This window comes from Octodon degus, unplaced genomic scaffold (genome assembly GCF_000260255.1).
Source record: "Octodon degus isolate 3935 unplaced genomic scaffold, OctDeg1.0 scaffold00163, whole genome shotgun sequence".
In the NCBI taxonomy this organism is placed as follows: Eukaryota; Metazoa; Chordata; class Mammalia; order Rodentia; family Octodontidae; genus Octodon; species Octodon degus.
In genome coordinates this window covers 599228-616060 of record NW_004524739.1, presented here as the reverse complement: position 1 = coordinate 616060, position 16833 = coordinate 599228, and the positions used below count along the sequence as shown (strand labels likewise).

Sequence of the window (16833 nt, the reverse complement as noted above, 5' to 3'; positions counted from 1 at the left end):
GGAACCGGGGATTGAACTCAGGTCTTGCACTTGCCAGGGAAGCGCTTATTCCACTGAGCCAAATCCCCAGCCCTAACATTCTTAACATAAGGTTGAAATATAGAAATTTTACAAGATGAATGACAAATGCATTTTGGGCCTTTCCATTAACAGTCTGTGATGTTCACCTTGCCCTAGCAGTGTAAACAAGTTGGTTATTTGGTTATGTCGCCCCAATCAGACACACACTTCCTGCATGAGCATTGTTATGGACACTGCTCAGGTTCATCTGTTCAATAAATAGGAAACTATAACAGTGATGGCAAGTTACAAGACACAGCATGTCAACCCTGACCAAGATTACTAAATTACACTTAAACTTAAGCACTGACAAGGATGGATGCCAAGAATGTATTAGACCAAAGGAATCTGACAAAATCTGAAATAGTGGATCTCCACACTTAGACTGCATACCAGAATTACTTGGGATTACTTCTAATCATACCAATGCCTACCCCAGGACCAAAAGCAAACTCTTGAGAAAAAGCTAGGCATTGGTTTTCAAGATGATCTATTCCCCTAGGTAGTTCTACCATGTAGATAAGGGAAACCACTGGTCACATGGTTGAGTGGGGTGGGACCATACACAGAAGTCATTAACACAGTGTCTGCCCTCTAGGAGCTTAACACTTGTGTAAGTGGAGTGGGTTATCAGCAAAATACTTCAAGTACAAAATAGTGCCTCTCTGGGCATATGGAAGAAAAGATGATCCTAGGGGGTTATCTAAGGCTTTACCTGTGTAAGTGTGATTTGATTTCTAGAGATGAATACTCAAACACTAAATTATTCCTTGTAGCTGCTTGTATGTCTTCAAATACTGCAGGACTTTTTTTTTTTAGGTAAAATAAAAATTGCCTGTGCTAGGCACAGCAGTACACACTTGTTAATTTTAGTTATTCAATAGACTGAGGCAGGAGAATCCCAAATTCAAAGTCAGGTTTGGGAACACAGCAAGACTATCTCAAAATTTAAAAAAGGACCGGGGATGCTATTTCAATGGTGGAATGCCCCTAGGTAAACTGTTTAAGCTGAGATTTGAAACTTGACTAGTAAAGTTTTCTGAGAAAATTATCTAAGTGCCATCCCTAGGCTCAGAGCATCAGAAAAATAAACAAACTTGATCAATTGTGCATTTTAGGTCCAATTCCATACCTACTGAATCAGAAAAACAGAAATCTGTGTTTTCGGTGCCTACGTATCACATATATAGACACTTCAGGAATTTTTTTTTTTTTTTTTTTTTGCAGAACCCGGGATTGAACTCAGGACCTTGCACTTGCATTTTACTGAGCCATCTCTCCGGCCCCAAGGATTTCTTTTTTTTGGGGGGCGGGGGAGTTCCAGACAGAGTTTTACTATGCATTTCATGCTGGCTTTGAACTCACTATGTGGCTCCAAGCTGGCCTTGAACCTGCAGTGAGTTCTTCTGCCTCAGCCTCCTCAGTACCAGAATCATACACAGGCATGCACCACCACATCCAGTTAGATTTTATTCTAATGCTAATGAAAAAAATAATTCGGGGTTTTTTTTTTGTTGTTGTTGTTGTTGTTGTTTTTGAGGAACTGGGGACTGAAATCAGATCCTTGCGTTTGCCAGTCAAGCGCTTATCCTACTGAGCCATATCCCTGGCCCCAATAATTCGGGTTTTCAATACTAGGATAACATGATCTGGACAATAGTAGTTAAATGGCTTGGCATTAATAACTAAGCAAAAGCTATTAATATTCATTTAGAGCCAAAGTGAAGTGGATGAGTGAAGGAGGACATGTGAAAATAAAAGGGGGAGCTGGCCAGATAGCTCAGTGGATTGAAGCACCTGCTTAGGCAGACGCAAGGACTGGGGTTCAATCCCCAGTGTGCCATGCCAGCCTCGCCCCTGTGGCACACTGAGATGGTGATTGAGACTGGGCGTGGTAGCGCCCACCTGTAATCCCAGTGCTTGGGAGACTGAAAACAGAATTGCTACGAGTCCCATGTTCTGGGTGTGATGGTGCACATCTTCATCCCAGGACTCAGGAGGCTGAGGCAGGATTGCTGAGTTCAAGGCCAATCTGAGTAGTAGGACTCTGCTTCAAAGAGACGAAGGGGATGGACTGGTGAGATTGCTCAGTGGTCTAAACACCTACTTAGAACAAGCTTAGTAAAGCACAGGGACCGCAGTTCAATCCCCCAGCACCACATGCCAGCCAGCCCCGCCCCCCTGGTGGGCTGAGCTGGCCACACACACAAAAAATAAAAAAAAAAAAAAAAAAAAGACGGAGAGAAAAAGAAGAAAGAAAAAGAAACTAGAAGGGCTATTATCCCAGGCAGCTATGTATCTGCTCTGGTGCTAAATTCAGGATCCTTGGGAATTTTTGGTTTGGTTTGGTTTTGCATTGTTCGTTAAAAGAGGTTCCCGGGCCAGCCAAATAGCTCAATGGATTAAAGCGCCTGCAATCAGGCCAAGGGGCTGGAGGGTTTGATCCCCGGGCCTGTTGTGCCAGCCTTGCTCCCGGGGTGCGCTGAGATAGCAATTGAGACTGGGCCTGCTGGTGCGCACCTGTAATCCCAGCTCTTTGGAGGCTGTACACAGGCGGATCACTATGAGTCCGATCTAGTAGTGAGACTCTGAACACCCTGTAGACCCTTCCCTAAAAAAAAAAAAAAAAAAAAAAAAAAAAGAAATGAAGCAGGTTTTCAATATGTAGCCTCAATGCTCCTGTCCTATTATAAGCAAGAGCTACTGTGCCCTGTCATTAGTCCTTGTTTGTTTTTTTTTTCTCATTAATCCTTGTTTAGTAAAAGAGTACATTGAGAAACTGAGCAATCCTATAACCCTTTAACAACTTGCTAAAAAAGGACCTTGGTCCTTCTGGACAAATAAATTTTTCATTTCTTCACATACAGTACCACCATTTCTTAGCCTGGTTAGGCAAATCTAGCATCAAACCAAAATTTCAAAGAATACCCAAAAGCAGTTTAAAAAGAAGATGCTTATTACCCAGCCAGCTTATCTTCCACATGGAGCTTCTACCATTGAGCAAATGATGCTTTTGGAAGAATCTATTGCTAAAGCCTGAATTTGGCAACACTCCCTCTCTGTTCTTGGGTTTCCCAGGAATATACCTTCTCTTGTGCCTAAAAGGCTATCAATACTTTTACTTCAATAGATCAAATTAGCTTTTGGATTATCAACTCTTAGAAAACACATGATGTGCTTGTACATGAGTCTTCTCAGGATTGAAAATATGCTGGTCACCAGAAGCTAGGCACTGTGATGCATCACTATAATTCCAGCATTCTGAGAGACCAAGGTGAGAGAATCACAAATTCAAGCCCAGCCTGCACAACTGAGTAACAATAGTTGAAAACTCTTATCACAAAATAAAAAAATTTTTAAAAAGAAAAGGAGATTTAGTTCAGTCCAAAGGTACTGAGTTCAACCCCAATGTATAAAAAAAGAAAAAAGAAACTTCTTGAATGGAAGAGCTTACAGCGCTAACAGAAATTCATATTTAGGGCCAGTGAGATAGCTCAGTGGTCTAAAGCACGTGCTTAGGCAAGCTTAGGCAGCCACATGAGACTATGGTTTGATCCCTGGTACCAACATGCCATGCTAGCCCCACCCTCAGGATGGTTGAGTCGGCCCCACCAAAAAAGAAATTTATATTTAGGTTTCTTGCTAAAGTAGCATACCACCTAGAATGACCCAAAGACTATAGATGATGAGGGGGTGGCTACACCTTTCTGACTAAATCAGGTTGAAGAGTACATTCCAATGAATTTAAAGATGCAGAAAAAGACTGTAACAGGTGTTAATAAAGAGAATAATGATGACTTTATTCATAATTCTTCCCCCCAGTTACTCAGTTGATAAAGTCAATAGTTACAGAAGTCGCATCCTGACAGTGCTTCTCCTAGCTTCAGAAGCCAGTATAAGTTAAGAGTCTCTGCAGGCTCTGCCCAACTAAGAGTATGTCTCTAAGATCTTCGGGGAGGACATAGAAGTTTCATTGTAAGGAAAGTACCCAACTTCTAGGTATCTCTTAAAGATCCAGTAACCTTTTCCTTCCAGGTCAGAATAACTGAAAAGCCAGGTTGCAAATCCAAGTATAATTAAACTTCAAAAAGACTCCAAGCAGCTGGACACAGTGGTGCACACTGGTAGTCCAGCATTCAGGAGGTTAAGGGAGGAGGATTATTCAAGTTTGAGAACAGCCTGGGTTACAAACAATGTGAGTTCAAACCCAGCTTGAACTACAGAAGACTCTGTCACAAACAAGACTCCAACCTGGCAGGTGTGGCAAAACTTCCATATCCTGACCAAAGCAGGATTTATAATAGAAGATTTCTACCTACCAACTGAACAGATTTCAGAGTAGCTTATTTTATTGCTGTTTCCAACAGACTTTCAGAGTCTGAGACTTTACCCACATATACTGGCAGAATTAAAGCTAAGAATTAACATTCATACAACCAAGCTAATATTAAATAGTTGGCATTGGGGCTGGTGAGATGGCTCAGTGGTCTAAGGCACCTACTTAGAACAAGCTAAGCCAAGCAAAGCACAGGCACCGCGGTTCAATCCCCCAGCACCACATGCCAGCCAGCCCCGCCCCCTGGTGGGCTGAGCTGGCCACACACACACACAAAAAATAAATAAATAAATGAATTTATTAAAAAAATAAATAGTTGGCTTTAACTGTAAGTTTTTGAACAGCCCCTGTGCCCTGTGAAATGCTCATAATGGCTGGCACAGAGGCACTTACATACACCGAGCTTTTTAGCTCTCCTTTAGCCTACTGAATGTTAATGACTACTCAATGAAGTGGGGATTTAGGTTCATTTTACAGATAGTGAAAACTAAGGCACAGAGAAGTAAAATGACCTGCTCCAGGCTAGAGCTGGTGGCAGAATCAAGATCCAGACACAAGAACTAACTCATCTGTCAGACTGTATCGTCATTCTCAGTATAAAGTGAGTCCATTTCATAAATAACCACTTGATTCCATAACATACCTGACTCACTACCATGCAAAAGCACCCACTTACACAAAATCACAACCCTAAAAACGACTTTTGTGCTACCCATGCTCAATATGACAATTCATGCTTCAATGTCCTCAAGAACTCACCTCCTATGACATTGACAAAGGATCTACAAAGTGTGGTACAGGGCTACAGGATAAATCCTGAGGGCAACTGACTGATCTTATTAGATACAAAAGTTACATTTGTTATATAGGTTTTGCTTTATTTTGGTCTTAACCATCCAGCAGAAAAGTATAAAAACGAGGTATATCAAGTAAAGCCATATTAATACAATGAGCTGTAAAAGGCTCAAGTCAATAACTTCTGAGAAAAAAAAAATAATAACTTCTGAGGATAACCCACTAATATTATAGACTGCTAGACAGTATTGGATTGTTTAGCTGAATTCAAACACCGACAGTATTTAGATGCCAATAGAATAACCACCTCTGACAGGACCAAAAATAAATAAATAAATTTTAATAAAAGGATACAAAGGAAAGATCGTTTTGTCTTTATATACATAAAACAGAATAGATATACAGCTACTTTCACTTAATTCAATGAGAAGAAAGAGGTGTACTAATAGTGTTTGGACAGGGGCCGTGGAGATGGCTCAGTGGAATAAGCGCTTCCCTGGCAAGCACAAGGACCTGAGTTCAATTCCTGGTTCCACCAAAAAAAAAAAAAAAAAAAAAAAAGTGTTTGGACAGGATATCCTGTCTGCTTCTTGTACTATGGATAACCACTAAGAAGATAACAATGTACAATGTATTGATTATTGAAACTGCCCTATTAATCAGCTTTGAAACTGTCTCATTCATATTTATTTCTCAGTAAAAAAAAAAAAACAAAAACTCAACTTCTAAACTCTAATCCAAAACACAAAAATTAAGCCTACAAGAGTATGGTTTAAAACATACAAACAAAAATAACAAAGTGGAGACTTTTCTCAACTTTGATGGCAAACAGGTAGTACTTATAACATTTCCATCTTCTTGCCCTTCATGTAGGTCTATGTCGAAGAGGCCAACATTTTTATCTTACTGTATTTTTCTTTTTTGTTTTTGTTTCTGAGACAGGATATATTATATATTTTATATCTGAGGTTGGCCTTGAACTCACAGCAGTTAACCTGCCCCAGCTTCCCAAGTGCTAGGATTATAGGTGTGCTCCAACACACTCAGCAATGCCAATGCCATGATTTTTAAAAAGCAAATCAACAAACAAAAAACAACAAAAACAAAATAAAACAACAACAAAAAACCAAAACACTGAACAGATCACATTCCTGCATAGGTAGGCAGAATAGACATTCTCGAAGGTCAGTATATGAATTCCTATTGTAATTTTGAACCTGAATTCAAGGACTGCTTTTTCATTTACATCAGTACCACCAAAACACCTAATCAGAAACTGGTTCTATTGAGTATCCTCTCTGCCCCTTCACCTTTTGAGGGTAGCAGACATACTTACAGGCAAGCTGGAGGGTCTTGACTGAAGGCTCAGGTTCATATCTTCTTGCCCTCCCTTACTAGAGGTCATTGAAGGGGCTGATGATGCCTGAGACCCAAATGAATCTTGAGAAAGCTCCTAAAAAGAGAAAGACAAAAGCCATGAAGGTCTGGAGGGTCAGATAGTGACAAACCAGACAAGTTCACTTCTTGATGAAAAAGCTACAGGACTCTCACAGAGGTGAACTGGGAGCTAGAGAAAACACAATTGTGAATATTATCCGAAGACAGAAAAATCCAAGCAGTGCCTCTTAAGAATGGTAAGAGAACAGAAAAAAAAAAGGCAAGATGGGCTGGCCAGATAGTTCAGGGGACTAAAGCACCTGCTTAGGCAAGCACAGGGACCATGGCTTGATCCGCAGCACCACATGCAGTGCCAGCCCCTACCCCATGGTGGGCTGAGCCAGCCAGAGTCCAAACATAGTAGGGTATGCCTATAATCTCAGCGCTGGAGAGGCAAAAACAGGAGGATCAAAATGAGTCCAAGCTCCGTAGGGAGACCCTGTAACAGCCAAATACATTAAAAAAAAAAAAAAAAAAAAAAGAAAAAGAAAAGAAAGAAAGAAGAATGGCAATAGTAAGCTCCTTATTTCCTTCCTTCCCACAGGGTGCCATTTCTTGGACTTAAATGCTGAAGTCCAGCTAACTACATATTGTACCTATCAAAGGATAAGGCCAACTAATTTATTTTTTTGTCTTTATTAGCACGTTTCAAGCAGTACAATGATTACAATTATTATGGGGAGTTGCTAAATGGACATCATACATCTTAATTCTATGTCTCCTACTTCCTCCTTCCTCTTCCCTGTCTTTGTTTGTTGAGACAAGGTCTCACTGTGTGGTACAGGTTGGTCTCGAACTCACAACAATCCTCCCTCTGCCTCCAGAGTGCTGGGATTGCAGGTACTGCATTATATATGAATAACCATATTTTCATCTACCCATGTGTTTATAAGACACACAGGCCACTTCCAAAATTTAGCTATTATCAATTATGCTGCTAAAAACATGGGTATGCATGTACCACTATAATAGGATGTCTTTAACTCTGAGGCCAATGGGGGGAAATAAAAAATCTATAGCGCCGCTGCATTAAATGAGTATTTCTTCCTTGTTACAAGAGATTTATTTCTCCAACCATACCACCAATGCATACTATCTTCAGTGGACCTGTCATCATTCCGTCATTTCCTCTGTTTTGGCTCTATAAAGTCCACGCAGGGGCTGGAATGTTCAATCCCTGGGCCTGCTGTGCTGGCCCCACTCCCCACAACTCCTGGGGCATGCTGAGACGATTGAGACTGGCCGTGGTGGTACGCACCTGTAATCCCAGCACTTGAGAAGCTGTAAACAGGAGAGTCACTACAAGTCCGATCTATCTGATCTAGTAGACCCTGAACACCCTGTAGAACCACCCGTGAAATTAAAAAAAGAAGAATAAAGTCCAACTACTGTTTTTCGGCTTCCTTATCTATGCTTTGTTCACCAGATCTTTCTTCAAATGAATTTTTATTATTTCCCAAAATCAAATCCACTCTCAAAATACAAGAGTTGTTATCACTGACATTAGTTAGTGCCAATCCCCATTTCAAGTAAAGAAGCACAAAATATTTTGAGGAACAGAATGCAATGGCAGTCAGAATAAATTATAGTACATACAGACTTCCAAAGTGAGTCTTTTGAAAAAAAGATCAAAGTCATTTGATGCTCAGGTTCTTTTTGTTGCTGTTTTTATTATTTTTTTGTATTTCAGGAAAGGGTCTATAGGGTGTTCAGGGTCTCACTACTAGATCGGACTTATAGCGATAAGCCTGTTTACAGCCTCTCAAGAGCTGGGATTACAGGCATGTGACACCATGCTCAGTCTCAACTGCTTCTCAATTGCTGTCTCAGCACACTCCAGGGGGCAGGACCGGCATGGCAGGCCTGGGGATCGAACCCCTGGCCCCTGTGCCTGGTTGCAGGAGCTTTAAATCACTGAGTTAATTGGCCGGCCCTCGGATTCTGATATGATGGCTTTAAAGGCAAAAAAAAAAAAAAAAAAGAAAGAAAAAAGAAAAAAGAAAAAGAAAAAGAGAAAGTATAAGTCTTATTACCTTTAATTTCCTTTCTGTGTAATTTTCCATTGCCCTATTTCTTCATCAGTAAGGCAAGGTATAGGTCTTCATGTAGTTAAGGTTATTCCTTTATCAGTCCGATCAATTCAGTTAGCATGTTTACCCAGAGTTTAACTGATTTTTAAGTGCACATAAGAGAAGCAATTTCTATGGCAAAGTTCTCATGACACCAATCTCCAAGCTATTTGTGGTCACACATAGAGAAGGTCAGGAGGCAGTGGTACCTTACCTGTGGTGGAGGGAAGCGCTGCTGGGAGTAGGCAGTTTGCTGGGGCTGCTGAGACTGGGGCTGAGGATATGCAGCCTGCTGGGAGAGCGTCGAGGATGCTGGCTGCTGAGGTTGCTGCTGCTGGTAGGGAGACTGTGCCTGTGGCTGTGAGTAGGGAGGCTGGCTCTGGGGGTGCTGCTGTGTCGTGGACTGCTGAGAGGGGTATGGAGTTGGCGACTGCTGATGTGGAGGCTGGGATGTCTGCTGGGAATATGGAGGCTGAGAGGACTGGAGTTGTGGTGGCTGAGACTGTGGTTGCTGCTGATATGAAGACTGGGCGTGAGGGGTCTGGGATGGTGGTTGCTGGGAGTAGGGTGGCTGCTGTTGCTGGGGGTGAGGACTTTGCTGGTTGTAATATGGAGTCTGGCCCTGCTGACCATACCCGCTGGGGCCTTGTTGTCCATAAGGAGGAATCTATAGGAAAGAAAAAGATACTCTTAGCACTGACTCTCTGAGAAAAACATAGGTGATGTATTCAGTCAAAGCTGTGCCCTGGGCCGGGGAGATAGCTCAGTAGAATAAGCACTCGCCTGGCAAGCACAAGGTCCTGAGTACAATCCCCAGTACTGCAAAAACTAAATAAAACAAAGCAAAACAAAAAACAAAGCTATGCCCTGAAGACTGATAAAGAAATCAAGCAAGCCAAGCCTGATCCTGAAAAGGCCCAGGAGCAATGGCCAAACCTGACTGTTTACATATGGACTACATTCATCCATTGAAAATTTATACTATATAATACCTGGGCACTTAAATTAATTTATTAACAGCTATTTTTATCAATGAGCCTATTTTTTTCTCATGGCTTAGAAAGTTTTTATAAGTGGGGCCGGGAGATGGCTCAGTGGAATAAAAACTTCCCTGGCAAGCGCAAGGACCTGAGTTCAATCCCCGGTTCTGCAAAAAAAAAAAAAAAAAAAAAAAAAAAAGAAAAAGAAAAAAGAAAAAAGAAAAAAGAAAAGAAAGAAATAAAGGAAGTTTTTATAAGTGTTAGGAATTAATATTCCAGCCACAACAAAGCAGCCTGGCTCAACCATCTTAAACCTAGAGTTTACTGACTCAGACCAAGCAAATCATTAAGCAACTTTGGTTTGCTCTTTTCTTTAGTCTTTGTTTTAAAATATTTGAGGTCTTACTTGCTTACTTATCCCAGACACTATTTTAGGCACTATGTATATGTCTGGTAAACAGTGCCATGTTCTCCACCTCAAAAATTCCAACCTGCCTCATTGGAAGAAGAGGGGAGAGGGGACGGGAGAAAGGAGAGAGAAGGAAGAAAAGGGAGAGAGGGATGGGGAGGGAGGGAAAAAGGCAGAAGGAGGGATGAGAAGAGGGGAAGGGTAAGGGAGGGAAGGAGGAGGCAAGTAAGCTTGGAGTGTAGTTCAGCAGTAGAGTTCTTGCCTGCATGTGTTAGGCCTTTGGTTCTATCCCCAGTAGTGTAAAAACAAAAACAAGTGGCAATATCTCATTTTTCTATATTAAAGGGCATTCTTTCCTTTAGTCTTAGAAGTAGTTTTAGGTTTTAAAGTCTTATGTCTCATCATTTTCGGTATGAGTATCAAAGGAATATAAATGGTAGAAAATTCTTTCGACATAAAAAATGCAATAAAAAGATACAATGCAGAAGTAAGGCTCTTGCCTAAGAAGCATGACACTCTGGATTTGATCTCCAGTATCACAAAAAAAAAAAAAAAAAGAAAAGAAAAAGATACTGCTGTGGATGATCAGACAAAGGGGATGAGAGGAAATCTTAAAATCTAACACCATTGTCAATATCTTTATCATTCAATCCTCCCTTTTTATTTTACTTTTAGTTCTTCCTAAAATGCTCATTTTAACTCAGACAGCTGATGTACTGAAAGCCTTGAAAACATGAAGGGTTTCTTCTGTCCCCAAGGTACATGACATGAATGGTTTTCTTTGTACTTAGAGTGGACAGGTGCTCAGTCACTGCCTATTTATTTTTCCTGCCTCCTTTGAAGAGCACCACTCAGTGGGTACAAGCAGAGAAGCCAAGTCAAGAAAAAAAGATGGGATGAATGTATGGAGTGGTAGCGCACGTCCTCAACATGTGGAAGGCACTGGGTTTTGATCCCTAGGACTTACCTAAAAAAAGGGACACACTCACAGGATGTGGTAGTGTACCATGTGATTCCCAGCATTTGGGAAATTGAGGCAGGAGGATCTCTGTGAGCTTGAGGCCAGCCTGGGCTAAATAGTGAGTTCAAGGCCAGCCTATAAACTATATAGTGAGACCCTGTCTCTAAAATTTTTTAAAAAAAAAAAAAAGGAAAGACATATACAGCCTGCTCCGGTCAAGCTGCATTCTTCTTTGACCATACACAGGTTCGTGCTCCCACAACATTGGCTCATATTAATAATAACACATTGTTAACTAGCTGAACCAGCTAGCTTGTGCTCCTATTCAGAAGTCTGAAATTCAAGGATATATTCTTTTTTTTTTTTTTTTTTGCGGAACCGGGAATTGAATTCAGGCCTTTGAGCTTGCCAGGCAAGCACTTTTTCTACTGAGCCACCTCCCCAGCCCTGATATATTCTGATTCTAATGCTCGATGGTCAGGTCCTGAACATAAACAAGAGTCAAAGTAATCAAGGTCACCATCTACCTGCTGTGCATAAGAGAGGCTGCCCATAGCACTCTGCGCCCGGCTCTGCATGGTCATTGGGTACCGCTGCGGAGTCTGGGACCCATATGGCTGTCCTGGATACCCATGCCCTTGCTGCGGTCCTGACGGAGGTCCCTGTTGTTGTGAGTATGGGTTAGTCCCGCCATATGGCTGAGGTCTCATCTTGCCCATCTGATCCATTGGACTGGATGGCTACAAAATAAAGAGCATTTCATTAACCTGAAGCTTTGACCACCACCTCAGGACAATATAAACACACAAGCACTAAGGTCTTTCGCGGTCTGTATGCCATGTAGGAAATGAGTCACTATGAAAAAAGTAATGGGATATAACTATGCAATAACTGAGTAAGTCACTTAACCCTCCTCAGAAGCTAGATTTTATCATATCTAAATAAAACTATTACCTGTTCGTGAAAATATCTCATGAACTAAAACTACTTTATTAGTGTGCTAACTACTAGAGTAACCTAAGGGATAGGCCAGGGGTAGAACAATTAATATCCATCCTCTATGGTATAGAAATCAGAGCAAAAGCCCTTCTGTGAAGAAGATGTGGCTGCTATGCACTGCTATGATGCTGTTCAACATCAGAAGTGAGGCCTCAACTCTATGGCTGGAACATCAGACACACAGCAGCCAGGTGTTTCTAGTCTTCCAACAGTAGAATTTTCTTTCTCTTTGTACATTGTTACTGTGTGTACTATGGTGCAGTTAGGCTCTCTTCAAATAAACATCAGTCTAAACTGAGAGAATAACTGAATTTAGAGCCCAGTTCATCTCAGATGGAAAGTTTATTTCCTTTTAATATGCAAGGGTCTGAGGACAAAAGGAAGATAGAACATTTTTTTCTTTTTAAAGAACAAGATACATATACCCAGGGATGGTACTGAATGCTGATCCCCAGTCACCAAGGGAAATGAGGCAGGAGGATTCAAAATGTGAGGCCAGCCTGGACAACTTAACAAGATTCTGTTTCAAAATACAAAATAAAGGGGCCGGGGAGATGGCTCAGTGGAATAAGTGCTTCCCTGGCAAGCGCAAGGGCCCTTGTTCAATTCCTGGTTCCACAAAAATAAATAAAATAAAATAAAATAAAATAAAATAAAATAAAAAGGAGCCCAGCATGGTGGTTCACACCTATAACTCCAGCACTAGGGAGGCTGAGACAGGGGCATTGCTGCAAGTTTGAAGCCAGTGTGGGCTACAGAGCAAGTTCAAGGCCAGCCTGAAGTATATAGCAAGATCCTGTCTCAAAAGAGACAAAACATCCAGGAGACGGAGGCAGGAGTACTGCTGCAAGTTTGAGGCCAGCTGGGCTGCACAGTGAATTCAGGGACAGCCCAAACTATATAGAGCATTGAAACTGTCTTCAAAATGAAACAAAACACAGGACGGGGGAGACAGTTCAGCAGTCTAAGCGCCTGCCTAGAAAGTACAAGGACCCAGTTTCAATCCCTGGTACCGCATGCTGTACAATCCCAGCGCTGGGAAGGCTGAGATGGGAGGATAATTAGAAGTCTAAGCTGTTCAGCAAGACACTGTACTAAATAAATAAGATTAAAAAATTAAATCTGGCTCAGTGGTAGTGTTGCCTGGCATGCCAGAGACACTGGGCTCCCCCGGTACAATAAAACAAAACAAAATCAGCACAGCACTATCAAGTTCAAATCACTGGTATTTGTCTATAAACACAGTTTTCTTCTCAGCTATTTAATGGAACAATACTTCAATCAACTTATCACTTTTGGTTATGCCTTTATTCTATTATAGCTGCAAAATACAAAGGTCCAAAGCCTCAGCACTCTTTCCTCTGCCAAAGATACTTGTATCTACTGGTGATGTGAAGGCAAGAGAGGACTTTCCTAAACCTCTTGGATATACCCATGCACAGAGCAGGCTTGAGCTTGATGTAAGACTCAAAACAATCTTTTATTTATTTGAAATGGAGTTATTTACTTACTTATCTATTGGTACTAGTGATCAAACCCATTGATGTTCTAACACTTAGCTACATTCTTAGCCCTTTGAGGCAAGGTCTCAAAGCATGGTGGTTAGGGGCCTGGCCCTAGCTCAGTCCTTTAAGTGGCTGCTTCCACAAAGCTGTCAGCCTCAGGTTGCTGGAGTTTGAACCTCACAACTCTCCCGTTGGCCAAAAGTGCCCTGAAGGCATTCGAGGAACCAAAAAAAAAACCTTATTCAAAGCATGGTGGTTGCTAGATGAGAACTGAACTTGCAATCCTCCTCCTTACAATATCTCAAGTGCTGGGATTATAGGCATGCACCAAAATCCCTGGTACAAAATCCTTGAAGATACAGTATTAATACTATATTCCATGATATCATTAACTCTCAAGTAAAATTCAGTGGTTCTTAAATTTTAGTATTCAGGGGCTGGGGAGATAGCTCAGTAGAATAAGCGCTTGCCTGACAAGCACAAGGTCCCCAATTCTGCAGGAAAAAAAAGAAAAAAGATTAAATATTAGTGTTAAAAATATTAAATTAGTATTTATCAAAATCACCTAGAGGGCTTCTTAAACAGCTCTAGGACCACTCCCAGCATTTTTGCTTCAGTAGGTTCAGGATGAGGTCTAATTTCCCTCTAACATGATCTCAAGATGCTGATTCACCTGGTCCAGGGACCATACTTTAAGAACCACTGATCTAGATTTTTCCCTAGAGTCCTTTCTAGTTGTTATTCTATAATTAATTAATTAGTTAGTTAGTTATTCTATAATTTAAGTGTGTGAAATCTTTTTTTGTTGTTGTTGTTGTATTTTTAGGGAAGGGTCTACAGGGTGTTCAGGGTCTCACTATTAAATCTGACTCCTAGTGATTCTCCCGTTTACAGCCTCCCAAAAGCATCCTGGGATTACAGATGTGCAACACCATGCCCAGTCTCAATTGACATCTCGAGTAAGCCCAGCTCTCTGTCTCTCTCCTCTTTTTTTTTTTTTTTAAAGTGCACAACACCTTAAGGAACCAAAAACCTTCCAAAATAATGGTGGTACATGCCTGAAAGAACCCAAACAATACTTTTTTTTTTCTTGCCCCACATGTGCAAGATCCTGGATTCAAGCTCCAGGGCACAACAATCTGCCCCCCAACCCCACTCAAAGAACATTACTAAAATCAAGCAGCCTATAATTCCATCACTCTGGGACACTGAGGCAGGAGTATCCCAAGTTCAAATCCAGCCTGAGGCAACTTTGTAACTTACTGGGACCTTGTCTCAAATTAAAAAAGAAAAGTGGTAGTGGTACTGACACCCAAGAGATGTAGCTCAGTACAAAGGCTCTGGGTTCAATTTCTACTACTGCCCTCTCCTCAAAAAAAGCCCTAAGAGGGGCCGGGGAGATGGCTCAGTAGGATAAGCGCTTAACTGACAAACGCAAGGATCTGAGTTTTTAATCCCCGGTTCCGCCCCCCCCCCCAAAAAGCCCTAAATTTTATAAACAGAAAAAGTAGAAAACTGGGCATGGTGGCACAGCCCTGTAATCCCAGCACTCAGGAGGATTTCTGTGAGTTTAAGACTGGCCTGGGAACACTAAAGTTGAAACTGCATAGTCAGACCCTGTACCAAATACATTAAAACAACAACAACAACAACAAAACTACAACACCACTAAAACGAAATGAGAGTACTCCCCTCCATAACAGTAGAGAATCACAGTGAAATTGTCTACTGAGCTGTCCCAAGTTATAGTATCAAAGACTGCTTCCAATGACACTAAGTCCTGCATCTATAAATAGCAGCCACCAATAATGTATGCATGCTGTCTTCCCAACACACTTGCCAATGGAGTTCTGTAAAGAGCTTCAGCATACATGGCCATATCATACCAAGATCCTCATCTCATACTGCAGCTTTTATCTATGTGGTCCCAAGTGAAGAGACGTTTGCTGAACAGACTAACCAACCTGCTTGGGGTATGTCTGTCAATCTAACCCTCCTCACAACATGAGCACTCATTACCATGGTTATTATGGAGCTTCTTGAGCAGTATCTAGAAGCTAGAGCTATACAGAGGAGAATATTGTGTGAAGTTCCACAAATGGCTGGGCCAATTTAGTGGATCATGGAGTTCTTGGGCTTCTCCCTAATTCTTCCCTTAAAATTCTTTTTAAATTTTTGTTTTATTTATTTATTTATTTATTTATGTGTGTGTGTGTGTGTGTGTGTGGCCAGCTCAGCCCACCAGGGGGCGGGGCTGGCTGGCATATGGTGCTGGGGGATCGAACTGCGGTCCCTGTGCTTTGCTAAGCTTGTTCTAAGTAGGTGCTTTAGACCACTGAGCCATCTCACCAGTCCCCTTAAAATTCTTGAATGATTCTGTTGTATACTATTATCCGAGAAACAGTGATCTAGATAGAGAAGCACTGTTCAATAAATTTTTCTGTGGTGTGTGAAAATATTAAGTACTTTATATATAAAATATGGCTGAGGAACTACTGGATCATTTTATTTATCTTTAATTAATTTAAATTCATGCAGAAAAGTTGAACCAGGTGGGCATGGCTATCATATTTGACAATGCAGTTCTACAACGTTTCTAAATCACTTTCATCATTCACTACTCAACAGCTCCAAACTTCCTGCCTATTAAACCCTATACAGTATCATCACAAAGAGCAAAGTAATTTTGCTAAGACTCTGATTTACACCTTAACTCTTTCATTGACCCAATATAGATCGTTCAACTAAAATGCACTAGGGAACCTGCTGTTAGCTCAGTTGTGTAAGCGCGTGCTCATGCAAATGTAGTCAGGAGCAGAGTATCACAGTTCAATCCTCAACTACACCTGCCTTACAAGACCTGCCCTTCAGGCAGCCTGAGCCACCTTTAAAAAAAAAAAAAAAATCCTATTCTTTGGGGCTGGGGAGATGGCTCAGTAGAATAAGCAAAGGGCCTGAGTTCAATCCCAGGTTTCGCCAAAAAAACATAAAATGCACTTAACAGCACACACCTATAATCCCACCACTAAAGAGATAAGGAAAAGGATCACAGCTAAGTTCAAGGCCAGCCTAAACTACCATATATACCATAACCTATCTTAAAAACACCCCCACCACACACACACACACACACACACACACACACACACACAATCTTTGCATATTGCTTGGTATTTAAATACCCAGTAAGTGGGGCTGGTGAGATGGCTCAGTGGTCTAAAGCACCTACTTAGAACAAGCTTAGCAAAGCACAGGGACCGCAGTTCAATCCCCCAGCACCAC

General features: G+C 41.4%; 1 protein-coding gene across 4 annotated transcripts in view; it reads right to left on the bottom strand.

Moving 5' to 3' along the window:
• Arid1a (AT-rich interaction domain 1A) overlaps positions 1-16833 on the bottom strand; it is a 100268-nt gene that overhangs the window by 47047 nt on the left and 36388 nt on the right. For all 4 annotated transcript variants that reach the window (XM_023702970.1, XM_023702972.1, XM_023702971.1 and 1 more), the window contains exons 2-4: positions 11575-11787; positions 8912-9364; positions 6528-6644 (exon numbers count right to left, since the gene is read on the bottom strand). In XM_023702970.1, the coding sequence (XP_023558738.1) occupies positions 6528-6644; positions 8912-9364; positions 11575-11787 (783 nt within the window). The remainder of the gene's footprint in view (positions 1-6527; positions 6645-8911; positions 9365-11574; positions 11788-16833) is intronic.